General features: G+C 31.7%; 1 protein-coding gene and 1 long non-coding RNA gene across 12 annotated transcripts in view; one reads left to right on the top strand and one right to left on the bottom strand.

Annotated features, from left to right (window-relative positions):
* LOC143247069 (uncharacterized) overlaps positions 1-7,365 on the top strand; it is a 38,487-nt gene extending 31,122 nt beyond the window's left edge. For 7 of the 8 annotated variants that reach the window (XR_013026342.1, XR_013026345.1, XR_013026346.1 and 4 more), the window contains one exon: positions 7,095-7,365. This is a non-coding gene — a long non-coding RNA (uncharacterized LOC143247069). Of the gene's footprint in view, positions 1-1,317; positions 3,610-7,094 lie in introns of those variants that run through there. The other variant, XR_013026341.1, reaches the window with a different exon arrangement.
* Positions 1-12,935, bottom strand: part of LOC143247068 (carboxypeptidase A2-like) — a 35,166-nt gene that overhangs the window by 16,685 nt on the left and 5,546 nt on the right. For all 4 annotated transcript variants that reach the window (XR_013026339.1, XR_013026340.1, XM_076494465.1 and 1 more), the window contains 4 exons: positions 10,140-10,239; positions 8,955-9,151; positions 7,116-7,220; positions 5,877-5,987 (listed from right to left, as the gene is read on the bottom strand). Coding sequence is in view for 2 of the 4 variants with exons in the window: in XM_076494465.1 (XP_076350580.1) it covers positions 5,877-5,987; positions 7,116-7,220; positions 8,955-9,011 (273 nt within the window). In the remaining 2 variants the exon portion in view is untranslated. The remainder of the gene's footprint in view (positions 1-5,876; positions 5,988-7,115; positions 7,221-8,954; positions 9,152-10,139; positions 10,240-12,935) is intronic.

Raw genomic sequence — 12,935 nt, 5'->3', positions numbered from 1 at the left:
AGTTACCCATCCATTTGAAGTTTGTAACGAAGTTAAATTATAACTACGGTGAGAGATTGTATGGTATTATATACGATCTTAGCTGAATTAAATCTTTAATGACGGTTAATGCTTGATATATTATTTCAGTTAGTGAAGTGCTACACAACTTAGAAGGTTTGTAGATGGTCCTATTTCGAAATCAGTTCCATGGATAGACATGCTGGCAAGTTTGTACTGGGAATAAACAATAGTTCTTGGGTTAACAAAAGACACATTTCTGATTAAAATTTGAATGCTCCTTGAATTCTAAATGAAAGAAATTAAAATGTGAATTCTTTAGGTTATTCATTATAGATAACTTGAAAAGAAATTATGTATGGTCACTTATTTTTCTCTGTTTACTATATAACTGGCATCAAAGTTTAAGAACATATTAAAGATATGAGAACAAAATCATTATTATTCGTTTCTTCTCTTGTATATTTTATCACTTTGAATCGACGATGACAAAGTAATGTATACTCTTTTTTTTTCCTGTTTAAACACCAAATATTTTAAGTCTACCAACTAGTCAGTAAAGAATGTAATTATATTTGTTTTCTTAAACATGTTCTTAGAAATTGAATTTTTTAACCAAATAAAAGCATGGGTTAATATTAAAACGTAGAAGTACATAATTCATTAAACTTATCACTCACCTGCACGGTCTTAATTTTTTTATTTTCTAAGTAACTGTAAATTTCATTTTATCGTATTAATAGTTTCGTTTTGAGTTTATATAATGATTATAAGTATTGTTTTATTACAAGTTACAACCTTTACAGTAAGTAAGATTATTTTTAAGTAGATATCACGTTGTTATCATTGGTGTAATCCTTCCCATCTGTGATCGAAATGACATACGTTTTCTAAACAATAATCTACTTTACTATAAAAGTTACAGCTTCGCAGTTACACAGCGGTATGTCTGCGGCCTTTCAGCGCTAAAAGCAGTTTCGATATCTGTGGTGGGTGGAGCACACGTAGCCCTTTGTGTAGCTTTGTGCTACAAACAACAACAGTAAAAGCTCTAATAAAAAACATTTTTATCACTACTTTAGGCTAGAGTATGGTCCAATAGTTAGACATGTCGTAGACCCAGTTATTTTTAATGGAATTGGAGGAGGGGCAACAAGACGTATATAATGTATTAAACCAAACCAAAAATAAATTATTTGCTTATTAAGAGAGCAACTTTAGGCAACGAGTGCCGTCTTCTCATTACCTTTTATACGACTTGGAAGTTGGAAATTAAGGACGGCTGTGAAGTGAGAGTTTTTTAACTGAGGTTTTAGTGCATGTTTATTTCAATAGCTCTAAAGGCCCAGCATGGCCAGGTTAGGCCATGTGGCATTGTTTCGAATTAGAAACAATCAATAAAACATTTGCAGTGTTTACCAAAGGTTCATTTTTCTTATGCTCCATTGATATACACGTATAAATATCTCTGCACTAATGTAATCTTTGTGAATCACAATTAATATGACCGCAGGAGTGGTTCACAATAGGAATCAAAATGAATTGCTCTAAACCAGGGTCCCGAAAGTGGTCGATATCGACCGCTAGGGATCGATAAGACGTTTCCAGGGGTGAAAATCATTCAGGGGTCGGTTAGAAATTAATACGGAAGCATCATTGCATGTCTTATTAAATACTGTTGGTCAAATCGACATAATATATTGTGCAGAAAGAAAGAGTCGTATAATCAAGGAAATAAAAATACCAGTTGTGAATTAATTGTACAAAAATGCATGAGTCATTTACGAGTGTGTGTTTCTGGTTAGGTGTTTGGGTTAACTTAAAATAACCCGGGGCGGTCAGAAACTATTGTTTTTCTTCACCCCACACGCGACGAGAGTAAATTAGTCACCTGATTTCGAAACTTGTTATTATTTGTTGAAACGGAAGTGATAGTCTCAAATGACCTTGTGAAGTTGATAGATTTGTGTATCTGTGTAAATACGTTTGGGTTGAGAAAATCTATTACGTAGATGGTGCGAACAACGTTTCGACTTTCTTCGATCATCATCAACTACCCCAAACGAGCCGTTTTTACATATATATTTTTTTCTACAAGTGGGTTTTCTCGACATCACTGAAGATTTGTGTATCTATTTGAGGAGTGTCGGAACCAGCTGCGAAGCAAGCCTACGAGCCGGAGAGAGAGAGCGAAGAATGAGGCGAGAAGTTCAGCATACCATTCACAATCACTTAAAGAATTCCTTGGCGTAAATATGGTCGAAGTGAAAAGAGCAGAGAGATGCAAACTCAGTAGGCCGATATTATTAAAACACATGGTAATGATTAACTGGAATTTGAACGCTAGAAATTTGGGTACTTAAAGGACGGACCTCTTTTCAGGGCTGAGATCTATAGATCCAATGAAACGAAACTTTTGCCGTGGGGGTATGGGGGGGGGGGAACGGGAGTACACCGAGAAAACGCACTTTCACGGCCAGGGCGCCGATTCCGGACAAGAGATTCGTTTATTCTCCGCCCACCCAAATGACGGATGTAATTGAGCCAATCAGGAAGCATTGTGAGCGTGACGTATTCTTCAATATGTTTCATGTTCGTTTTAGCTCACATTGCTGATGACTACCAATAATAGTTTTATAGTTTTTCTTGGTGTTTGCTGCTTACGGAAGTGGAGGAGTGAGTTTGTTTAGTTTGAAAAGGGCATTAGATATCGTAATTAATAAAACAGTATTTAAAAGCTTAAAAATATCGAAGTACTGTACTTAAAACAAGTAAATGAAAATTTTGTGTTTCATATCTACAAAAAGTAGCCACAACCCAATTTACCGTAATGCCAGCCAGAGATCCTAAAAAGAAGTGCTGACAATATTCACTAGATTACTTGAAAGTTGGATACATATCTTCGCTTACAAATGAAACGAAGCCTATGTACCTTTTATGCAAAAAGAAACCTGCAAGGATGAAAGACCACCTTTAAAGAATTCATCCTGATATGAAAGATAAGGTTCTTGATTTTATTTTAGAACGTTGAAAGAAAAATATAAAAATCGACCAAATATAATGTCATTTATGAAAGTACCTGCTCAGGTTAATAATGAAGGATGGTTAAGGACATCATATACTATTGTAGAGGAGATCATAATACCATCAATTAAAGAAGTGATTGAAACTGTTATGAAAACAAGCCTCTGGTCCTGTTTTAAAAATGCTTATTTTTAAGTACAAGTACAGTTCAAAGACTGTGTTGATGAGATGGCTGAAGATGTGGAAAAACTTTGCACCTGAGCTTGTATTGTAAGTTTTCCCATCCAACTTAATGAATCTTCTTATGACAGTTCAAACATTCTCATGGCTTATGTGAGGTATTTTAGTCAAATTTAAAAACAAATTATTGACGAATTTTTGTTTGCAAGGTATCTTAAAGGTGATGCAAAAGGGGTGACGATTTTTCAATGTTTGGAGGAATATTTAAACAAGCACGATATTCATCATTAGTGCTTGGAGGAATATTTAAACAAGCACATTATTCATCATCAGGAATTGGAGGAATATTTAAACAAGCACAATATTCATCATCAGAAATAATTTGGTCTTCATCTTCCAGTTGCCGTAAGTTTCAAAAGTACTGCAAATCTCTTCGTAACAATGAGGATTTAAATAGATCTATTTTAACTTGGAACACTTAGAGGATTGTTCAGGTTTGAATAATTATTACATCTTTACTTTGAAGACAGGTCTGTAGGTCATTAATTTTTGAATAGAGTCTGCTAAATAAAAACGATTATTCTTTTTCAACTCATCACATAGAAAGGAATCCACATCTGTAAGAAACTCCACAGTTTAGTCATATAACTCGAAAAGCCTCTGCAAGCAAACAACTCTTGACAGTTACCTCACTTCAGTATGCAACAACAACTGTTCACCAGTTACTCATTTTTTTTTCACATAGCCTAGCAAACAGTCGCGAATTAAGTGCATGTGCTTTAATTTTATTTATCGATTATTGTAAGAGTATCGTACAATTCGTCTCCGAGATATTTTGCCACAAGGTGGTATCTGTGTGATACATAATGAATAGTATGCACATCCAGCAGGTGGGTTTAGGCGTTCGACTCGTAAGGGTCGCGTGTTCGAATTCCAGTCGCACCAAACATGCCTGCCCTTTCAGCCGTGGGGGCATTATAATGTTATGGTCAATCCCACTATTTATTGATAAAAGAGTAGCTCAAGAGTTGGCGATGGGTGGTGATGACTACCTGCCTTACCTCTAGCTTTGCGAAAACATTTAAAACAAATATTCTCAAACAAATCTCCATGACAATCTGTCACTGCAATTTAGCATTTTAAATTTCAAACTGATACGATCAAATAGTTAATACCTACAGTAAATCATCACGAGTCAATCAGCCAGCTACTAGTTATGATTATTAACATTAGAATTTATAAAGCTAGCTACCATATCAAATAATCCTTTACTCATAGTTTAGCATAAAAAATAACAAATAAAATAAAGAAAAATAGGGAATTACAAATCTCCACATAAAAATGTAAGAAAATAAAGCTGGAGACATTATTTACTCAGACTACAAATTCCTATTTGGACTCCACCAAATATAACTCTGAGCAACAGCATGGAACCAAAATAAGAGTATGCAATTTGAGTATATAATTTTCACAGCATCTCCAGCCTTGTTATCTTACATTTTTATGATTGATATTTGTAGGTTATTAATTCACAATTTTTTTTTTTATTTATTTTGTTAGAAAGTGTGATTTAACCAATATTTCCAACTAGGCATATGGTTCCCTGAAGACTTAAGCATTAGTGTGAAGTAAAATCACTGATATGAGTGTATTTTATTTTCATCATAACTAAAGTAGCTAATACCAGATTTATATATACATATATCTTATAAACCATTTGGATGTGGCAACTTATATATATTTCAGCAATGTTGTGCAGTATCTCTAGATGGTTGCATTGTTCAATAATTAATAAATTAATGTGTTTTGTAAAAAGTAACAAGAGTTTGTGAAATTAGCTATGTCATCACCAGAGATATAATGCAGTTCTGTAAGTGTTCACAAGGGCATGAGGTATGGATGACTACATGTTTGTACACTGAATACACACATTATTCGAATCCTATGTCTTATCATGTTGAACAACTCTGTGTCGTGAAGACAGTTTCAACTCAATTTGGCATATCCAAAACCGTTTCCTTCTTTTGTAATACAGCTGTCAAAGTATCATAAGAAACTGGCTCACATATGTGGGCAAAATGTTTCATTCCAGTTTACAATTTCTAGTCTAAAATATAATATTTCTCATATTTATGCGACTTCTAGATTGTTAGAATCGTGATCATTTTGAAAAACAGTATTGATTTGATCCACTGAACAATAAACCTGATTGTAGGTAAGCCGCCAAAACAAAGTTAATTTGTCAATAAATAGTGAACTAACTATCTGTAAATTTTCCAAACTTGCTACATGAGAACTGGTTGTGGGATTGATCCTAGATGAGGAATTATATGTTAGCTGTAGTAGGCCTGGAGCAAATGAGTCTTCAGATGTCTGTTCTATTGGGATCAGGAAACATACTGTAGGTATTCACATGTTGCTGGTAGCAACACGGGTTTCTTACAAATCACTTAATGTGTGTTTGACCCTAGATACAAATAGGACTATACATATGTCTTAATGGGCTATACTTTAAGAGAATACATACTTTAGTATGAGTCTGTAAGCATCAGGATCTGCAAGTGGTAACATATTCGCACATGGCATTAGGTATCATTCAGATGTACCAACCAACATAAGCACAGATTCTTATACACATTTATTTATGACCTATAAGTAAATAAAATACTTACTTTAGTATGGCTATACTCGTAACCATCAGGATTCACACACGGCAATATGTACCATTCATAACTATCAACCAGCAACTTCACATCTTTTTCACTATTGTACTTTTCTACAAGCTGAAAAGTGTATTAGTTTATTACCTTTGTTATCAAATAATTTCCAAAACAAAGCTTATGTATGAAATTATTTCAAAATCATGACACATTTGACAATAAAAATAACTACTACACAAGATATTGAATGTACTTCAAATCAAACTCGCATCAATTGTATTTTTCCATGGAGAATCTTTTAACAATGTAACTAAAGTAGTTTAGGTTGTTTAAAATTACAAACAACATAATACTAATTTAATTATACAGCTGTAAATGTAATATAGATTCACCATTACTTCTAATATGTGTAGCTTTATAAGAAAGTTAATGATTAATAATTAGGCTTAAATGATCATATATACCTTTAACCATGTCAACATTTCATATTTCATTACTACAAGCATAAGCATCTTAAGCATTGTAGCTGTGGGTTCCTGGTTTTTACCACATGTACATAGTGATCCAGCATCGACTTGTTTTACCATGTGTTGTAACACATTCTTTATACTGGGTAGTTTGTGTTTTTTTGCTCAGTATGTATTGTACCCACTTTCCAGTATGTACATGTTTTCTGTGTGTTTTGATATATCACAAACCTGGAAACTTTTTATTGTATGTTGTGATCCATTACCTAGCTGGCATTTGTTTTTCTGAGTGTTCTGATCTATTCTATACCAGAGTATTTTTTTTTTTTTATCGTATGTTATGATCCATTCTCTAACATGGACATTTTGCATTATGTATTGTGATACATTATCTAGCGTGAATATTTTTTACCGTGTGTTGTAATACCTTTTTTGACATAAATAGATAATAACTATTTGTTCGCCAGTATTGATATTTGATTTTACTAGGCATGTATTTTAATCCATTTCCTGGCATGGGCACATTTTCATTATATGTTGTTACCCATCCTTTATCATCAACATGTTTAAGTGTTTTGTGACCCGTGTCCTAGTACTGACATTTGTTTACTTTGTGTTATATGCTATTCTCCTGATTTTTTAATGTGTTTCATCCATTTCTTAACATGAACATTTTTACTATGCGTTGTGATCCATTGTTTACTATGGATGGTTTTGTTTAATATGTTGTGATCTATGCTCACTATACGTATTTTATTTGTAGCTGTGGATTCTTGAATTTTACCTGCGTAGCGATGTACACAGCTGTGGTTACAGAGATACATTCCCGAGCATGGATTCCAGAATCTATCCACACGATTGGTTTGTCCTTCAAAGTTCCTCCACTGATCTATAGTAAATATGCAACCAAATAAGCTGATGTAATAATAACAGTGTATTGCTTCTCATTTATGCACTTATTTAATTTCAGATAGAAATCAATAAACGAACTCTTTCAGACAATAATAAACTTTACTTGTAAAAATAAAAATCAGCAAAAATATGACATTCTGCAGTCGATAACGTCAGCTTAAATCAGTTTAAAATATGATGTTTTAGTGCATATAATTTTGAATTGGATTTTTGAATCACTATTTCCTGAATCAAACAAAAAAATTGAATAGAAGAATTATGAAATTATTTGATAAAATCAAAGAATAACATTTAAGATATGAGAAACGTAATTAAAATTTATACACATATATACATGTACAATACTGAATAATAAACAATCTTATTCAAAAAATGCTGTTAATTCATTGCAAATACAAGCAGTATTATTATTTACTGTCTTAGGCCTAAAATCCAAAGAAAACTTTAAAAATTACTATTTATTCAATTTTTCAGATTTAAGTATGTCAAATAGGCCAAAATAATATTTAACTCTATATTTGAACCTAAAATACATAACATTTGTAACAAGCAACTCTTCTTATTAACACTCCTCAATATTTTAAATATAATTCACTTTAAATATATTTAAATTACGGCAAAACGTTTAAAATCAAGCATTATAATGAATTACATACAAAACATATATCCCATTCTTGGAGTTATATATTCAAAATATATTCTCACTTATATACACTAACCATCAATTTTATTATGACACCCAAATACATAAATGTATTTGTAAGATATTCAGTTTTCCTATGATTAGACAGACAATGTAATATGTCAGGCGATTCTTTTCATACGGATGTAACAATATCATGGTTATAAAACAATTCGGAGAGAAATGTACGTCTAGCAAGTAAAGTCTTTAAGCACCATTTTTCGGCAAGGCGTTAAAAGAGATCTCATTGTAATCTGTGTGTTGTGACACATTCTCCAGCACGGACATCTTTCACTGACTGTTGTGATCCATTTCTTAGCATGAAAATATTTTACTATGTGTCAGAATTTATTCTACAACATGGATTTTTTTATTATGTGTTCTGACAAATTTCTTAGCATTGACGATTTTTTATTGGTAATTGTTCCAGAGAAAGTAAAAATACAGAAGTTTGCTGAGCACAACAAGCATCAGATTATGTATCATTTGACAGACTTTTGCAAAATAAGCCAAAATTCATACACGTAGTGTAAAGAACATTAAAGATCTGGAAGTCAAAAATCAGTCAGTAAAGCAATTACTTCAGGGACATCAGCACTTCAGTAGTGCTTAGAGTCTGAACCGAACGAATGAAAACATGGGACTTGGTCTGATGAAAAACATTTTAAGTTCAAATAAAAAAAAGGTTTTAAAATTATTGAAGTTATTGTTGTTGTTCTGATAATTTAAGCTGTTAGAGGTGGTGTAATGGTGTAGAATGCATTCTTTTTAGCAGGAAATGTTTTTGTTTTTAACTAAAGCAAAGCATCAATTCACACAAATTTTGGAATGATCTTGAAATTGATTTTGAAATACTTTTATTTTATCCAGTGAAAGGCTCCCTCAGATTTATTAAATCAAATTTTCTATAAACATCTCAAAGTATTTACGTATAAAAATGGAAAAAGGGAAGACATTCAAATAAGGAGAAAGTTGAAAATTCAATCTTCTCTTTCTCCTTTGCTGTAAATATTGCTTGGCAACACTTACCATGAGAGGATCTGTATTGACATAAGGAGGTCTACCTTCAATCATCTCAACAGTCATAATTTCAAATGACCAGATGTCAACCTCAGGCCCATATTACTTCATTGTTACAATTTCTGAAGCCATCCAGCAAAAAGTGCCAATCATTGTTGTTTGTTTACTTCACTCTTGTGTTATTACAGCACATAATCCAAAATCAGCTACATGATGGAAAGAATCAAGAGTAACAACATTTTCTTGTGAGAAAAAATGAAGACAGAAAAGACTAAGAGAATTTCAAGTTAGTCTTCCAAAATTAACTTAAGGCATATTAATAATTGTCACAGTTTTGTAGTCAGTTTGTTAGTATCAACTTAGGAAGCAAAAGTTTAAGACTGTTAAAACTACTTTAACTTTATCCAGTTATATAACATACTTTTTGTTCATTCTCCTCATGTAAAATCAGCTATGTAACAAAACTATCTTTTCAATATTCAGACTTACAACTTGTAACAAAATAAAATTTTATTACCATTTGTTACAAATAATTTAATAAAAAACATTCTCAAATAGTTAACTCTAATTTTGATTTGCTCCTATTACAAAGTTTAATTGTAAAATTAAATGATTTTTAATGAATGAAATAAATGATTTTAATAACAAAAATCTTTGTGTAAACACCAAATGCTGACAAAATATTCAAATCCAACAGATTAAAAATGGTTATGAGAACGAGTAAGTGCAGATTTTTTTTTTTTTTTTTAACATGGTTGTTTTATCCAGGTGTGCGAGAAACAGTATTTCAAATTATCCTTCGTCTCCAACTAATTAAAGCCAAATACAATTTCACTGAAAAACAGAACTGATCAGTTTGACTGGATAGTTAGAAACAAGTTTCTATGAAATTATCTTTACGTACAATATAAAATATACTAATCATTACAACCTAAATGGTGTAAACTGCTGAAATATTGTAAAAGTTCTAAATTATTGTAAAACATGTTAACCACAGAAGCATCTTAATTTCTTCACTGTGGCTAAATATTAAAAGTATATAAAAGAAAGACTTATTATTATTTGTTTTAGACAGTCCTGATTTTCAATGGACAAATTAAAGTAATCTGGAAAAAGAAATCATCTGTAGTTAACTTGTTTTTTGATAACCAAATTTGAAAAGTTTGCAAAGTCATTACATGTTTCAAAACTTACCAAGTTTTATGCTCTAATCCATTCAAACTAACATATTCAAACTTTTAATATCCATATGGATTACACTGTTGAGATGCAGAAATTCTACTCCTTGAAGAACCTGAATGAGAGATGAATTTATTTCAAAGATAAATATTTTTCAATATTACTATAATTTCAATTCAGTGTGTTTGTTGCTTTTATTTCTTTATACATGGATATATTTATATATATTTGGAGAAAACAGTTCAAATATGAGATGGAATAGGGGAATGTTAATGTTTGTTTATATTCATAAACAGCAAAAATAACCAGCTTTGATCTCATTGTTGCTTGATATATTAGTTGTTTTACCATCTGCTGGAACACCCACCATAAATCTGGCCCTGAGAAAAGCATTGGCTTTGCAGGTCAAGACCAACAACTTTGGAGGACAGCCCCTGTGCAACACTAAACTTAAATTGTTTCAGTACTTTGTTATACCACTAACATTTTTAAAAACAAAACTTTATAAACAAATCAACAAATGGTTTCAAGTTTTGTTACTTATATGTTTCATTTTATATTTTCAGTACATAAATAAAGAGCAATATTAAATTATGTCATATTGCTAATCAATATGACATAAAAGTCATTGCTGGAAAGGATTGTTGGCAAATCATTCTGCATTTTATATACATTAGATGTTGTTATATAAATGAAACTACCAGCTATGCTCAGATTATTAGGTTAGATGGACTAGCCATGCGTTATGGCACATGGGCCCCTCTCAAAAGAAACGAATGAGTAACACATAATTGTCAATGATGGTGGGATGGTATATGCCTTATCTCATAAAAAGATGGCATGGTTCCTAAAAAGGGTTTGGTTCTTTCCGTAATTTAGCAATGTGAGACTAAAAGGAAGGTAGTTAGTCATCACCACAGCTTGGGCTACTCTTTGAACAATGAATAGTGGAACTGACAGTCACATGAAAATACTTCCATGGGTGAAAGGACGAACGTGTTTGATGTCACAGGGATTCAAACCAACAACCTTAATATAACAAAATTGATCACCCTAACCATCTCAACATGCCAGGCCTCCAAAAGCAGAATATTCCACCTTTACTTTGGAATAATAACTATGTTATTATATCTTGAGCCCATTTTATCATAAAAGTAATACCTATGAACATTTTTACTGAAGCAACATGACACAAAAGCTTTTGTTGAAACATGTCATTAACAAATTGCATAGACTATTCTATATATTAAAAGTTGTTATATGGGGAAAAATCTCTTTTCTATGTTGTTTCGTTTACTACTTTGCCTCCTTAAAAAGATGTACATGAAAATACGCACACACACGCATGCCTGTCTGTGATTTCTATTTTTAATACAAGGAACCAATTCTTTTCTCTGTTGTTTTCTGCTACTTCGCCACCTTGGACAAATGCATATGCACATGGATAAATAGTACTTAGGTGCACACCTTTAGAGGTCACTTGGTATGGGTGCAAAATTGTAGGTTTCTAAAATCTAAAGATATGGCTATCACATATTCTTTCCCATATGTTTTCCCTAGCTTTTTTTCTGAAAAGATGCACATACATGTGAATAAGTAATAAAACCCAGATGCACAACCTGAGAGTCCACTTGGTGCAAATTTTCAGGTTTCTAAGCTCTACCCTTTGAAGATATGGTGTTCATACACATGCAGAGACAAACTTCTATTGTTACAGGTAAACAATGTTATTAGCATAATACTGCTCACATAATATACACAGATTTTTCATGTTTTTAGTTTATCCATAAAGACTAGGCCACCACCTGAAATAGTTTTTAAAATGTGTATTCTTTATAACATGAATGAGTTTTGTCATTTAGTGTATTATAAAATCTAAGACTAAAGTTTTAGTTTATTTTAAGACTGAACTATTTGTTAAGGTTTTATTTTATTTGAACCATCAGCCCTTTCTTATTCTCTTTCAAATTAATAAATTTTATGATAGAAAATTTAAAATATGCTGTACATTTAACAACAAATGCACAAGGTTTCATTGATATTTAGCACAGTTATATCTTGCCAATAGTAAGTTAACAAAAATATTTGTAAAGTTGTTGAAGATGTGCCTTCCTATAATGCACGGGAAGTGAAGAAAGAGCCACACAGTTTATACTGTGATAACCACATCAATTTTACACGGAAATTCACTATTACTGGCTGAAATGTTATTTGAAATATTTTTATCACTCTAGATATTAAACTTTTTAGAAGTGTCCAATTTTGTTATCATGTTTAGAAAGTTTTAAAAAGGAACTTCAATAGTTATTGAACAAATTTTGAAAAATTACTATAATCAGACATCTGTAAAAAAACAACAAAAACCTCTCTACTAAAAACAATCAACATATCATGCTTCTTTACCAACTGTTGATATTTCATTTTCAGACAGACAGGTTTATGTGAGAATAGTATTCAAAGAGCCAAGTACCAAATAATATTCCATTATTACCTAAACACTTATGTTATTTTTTAATTGTCACATATTCTGCTACTAATCATACATAAAATACAAATACCCACACCAAAGTTCTTCCAATAATTCTTCATGAAGTAAAAAATAAAATAACTATACTTCTTTAGCACTCTTTTAATAATAATTATTATTATTATTATCCAGAACAGTGTTAACAAAAGTGTGGCACATGTACTTCTGGTATCACACAAGATTATTTTAGGTGGTATCTGGAAGATTTTACATTTAATGATGGTGTTTCTGAGCCATCATAGATTACTGGTTAAGAACAGGATTTCTAAAGTGTAATGGTAAAG

This window comes from Tachypleus tridentatus, chromosome 3, assembly GCF_004210375.1.
Source record: "Tachypleus tridentatus isolate NWPU-2018 chromosome 3, ASM421037v1, whole genome shotgun sequence".
Taxonomy (NCBI): domain Eukaryota; kingdom Metazoa; phylum Arthropoda; class Merostomata; order Xiphosura; family Limulidae; genus Tachypleus; species Tachypleus tridentatus.
Note: the sequence above shows the minus strand (reverse complement) of the source record. Positions and strands in the feature narration are given on the sequence as shown.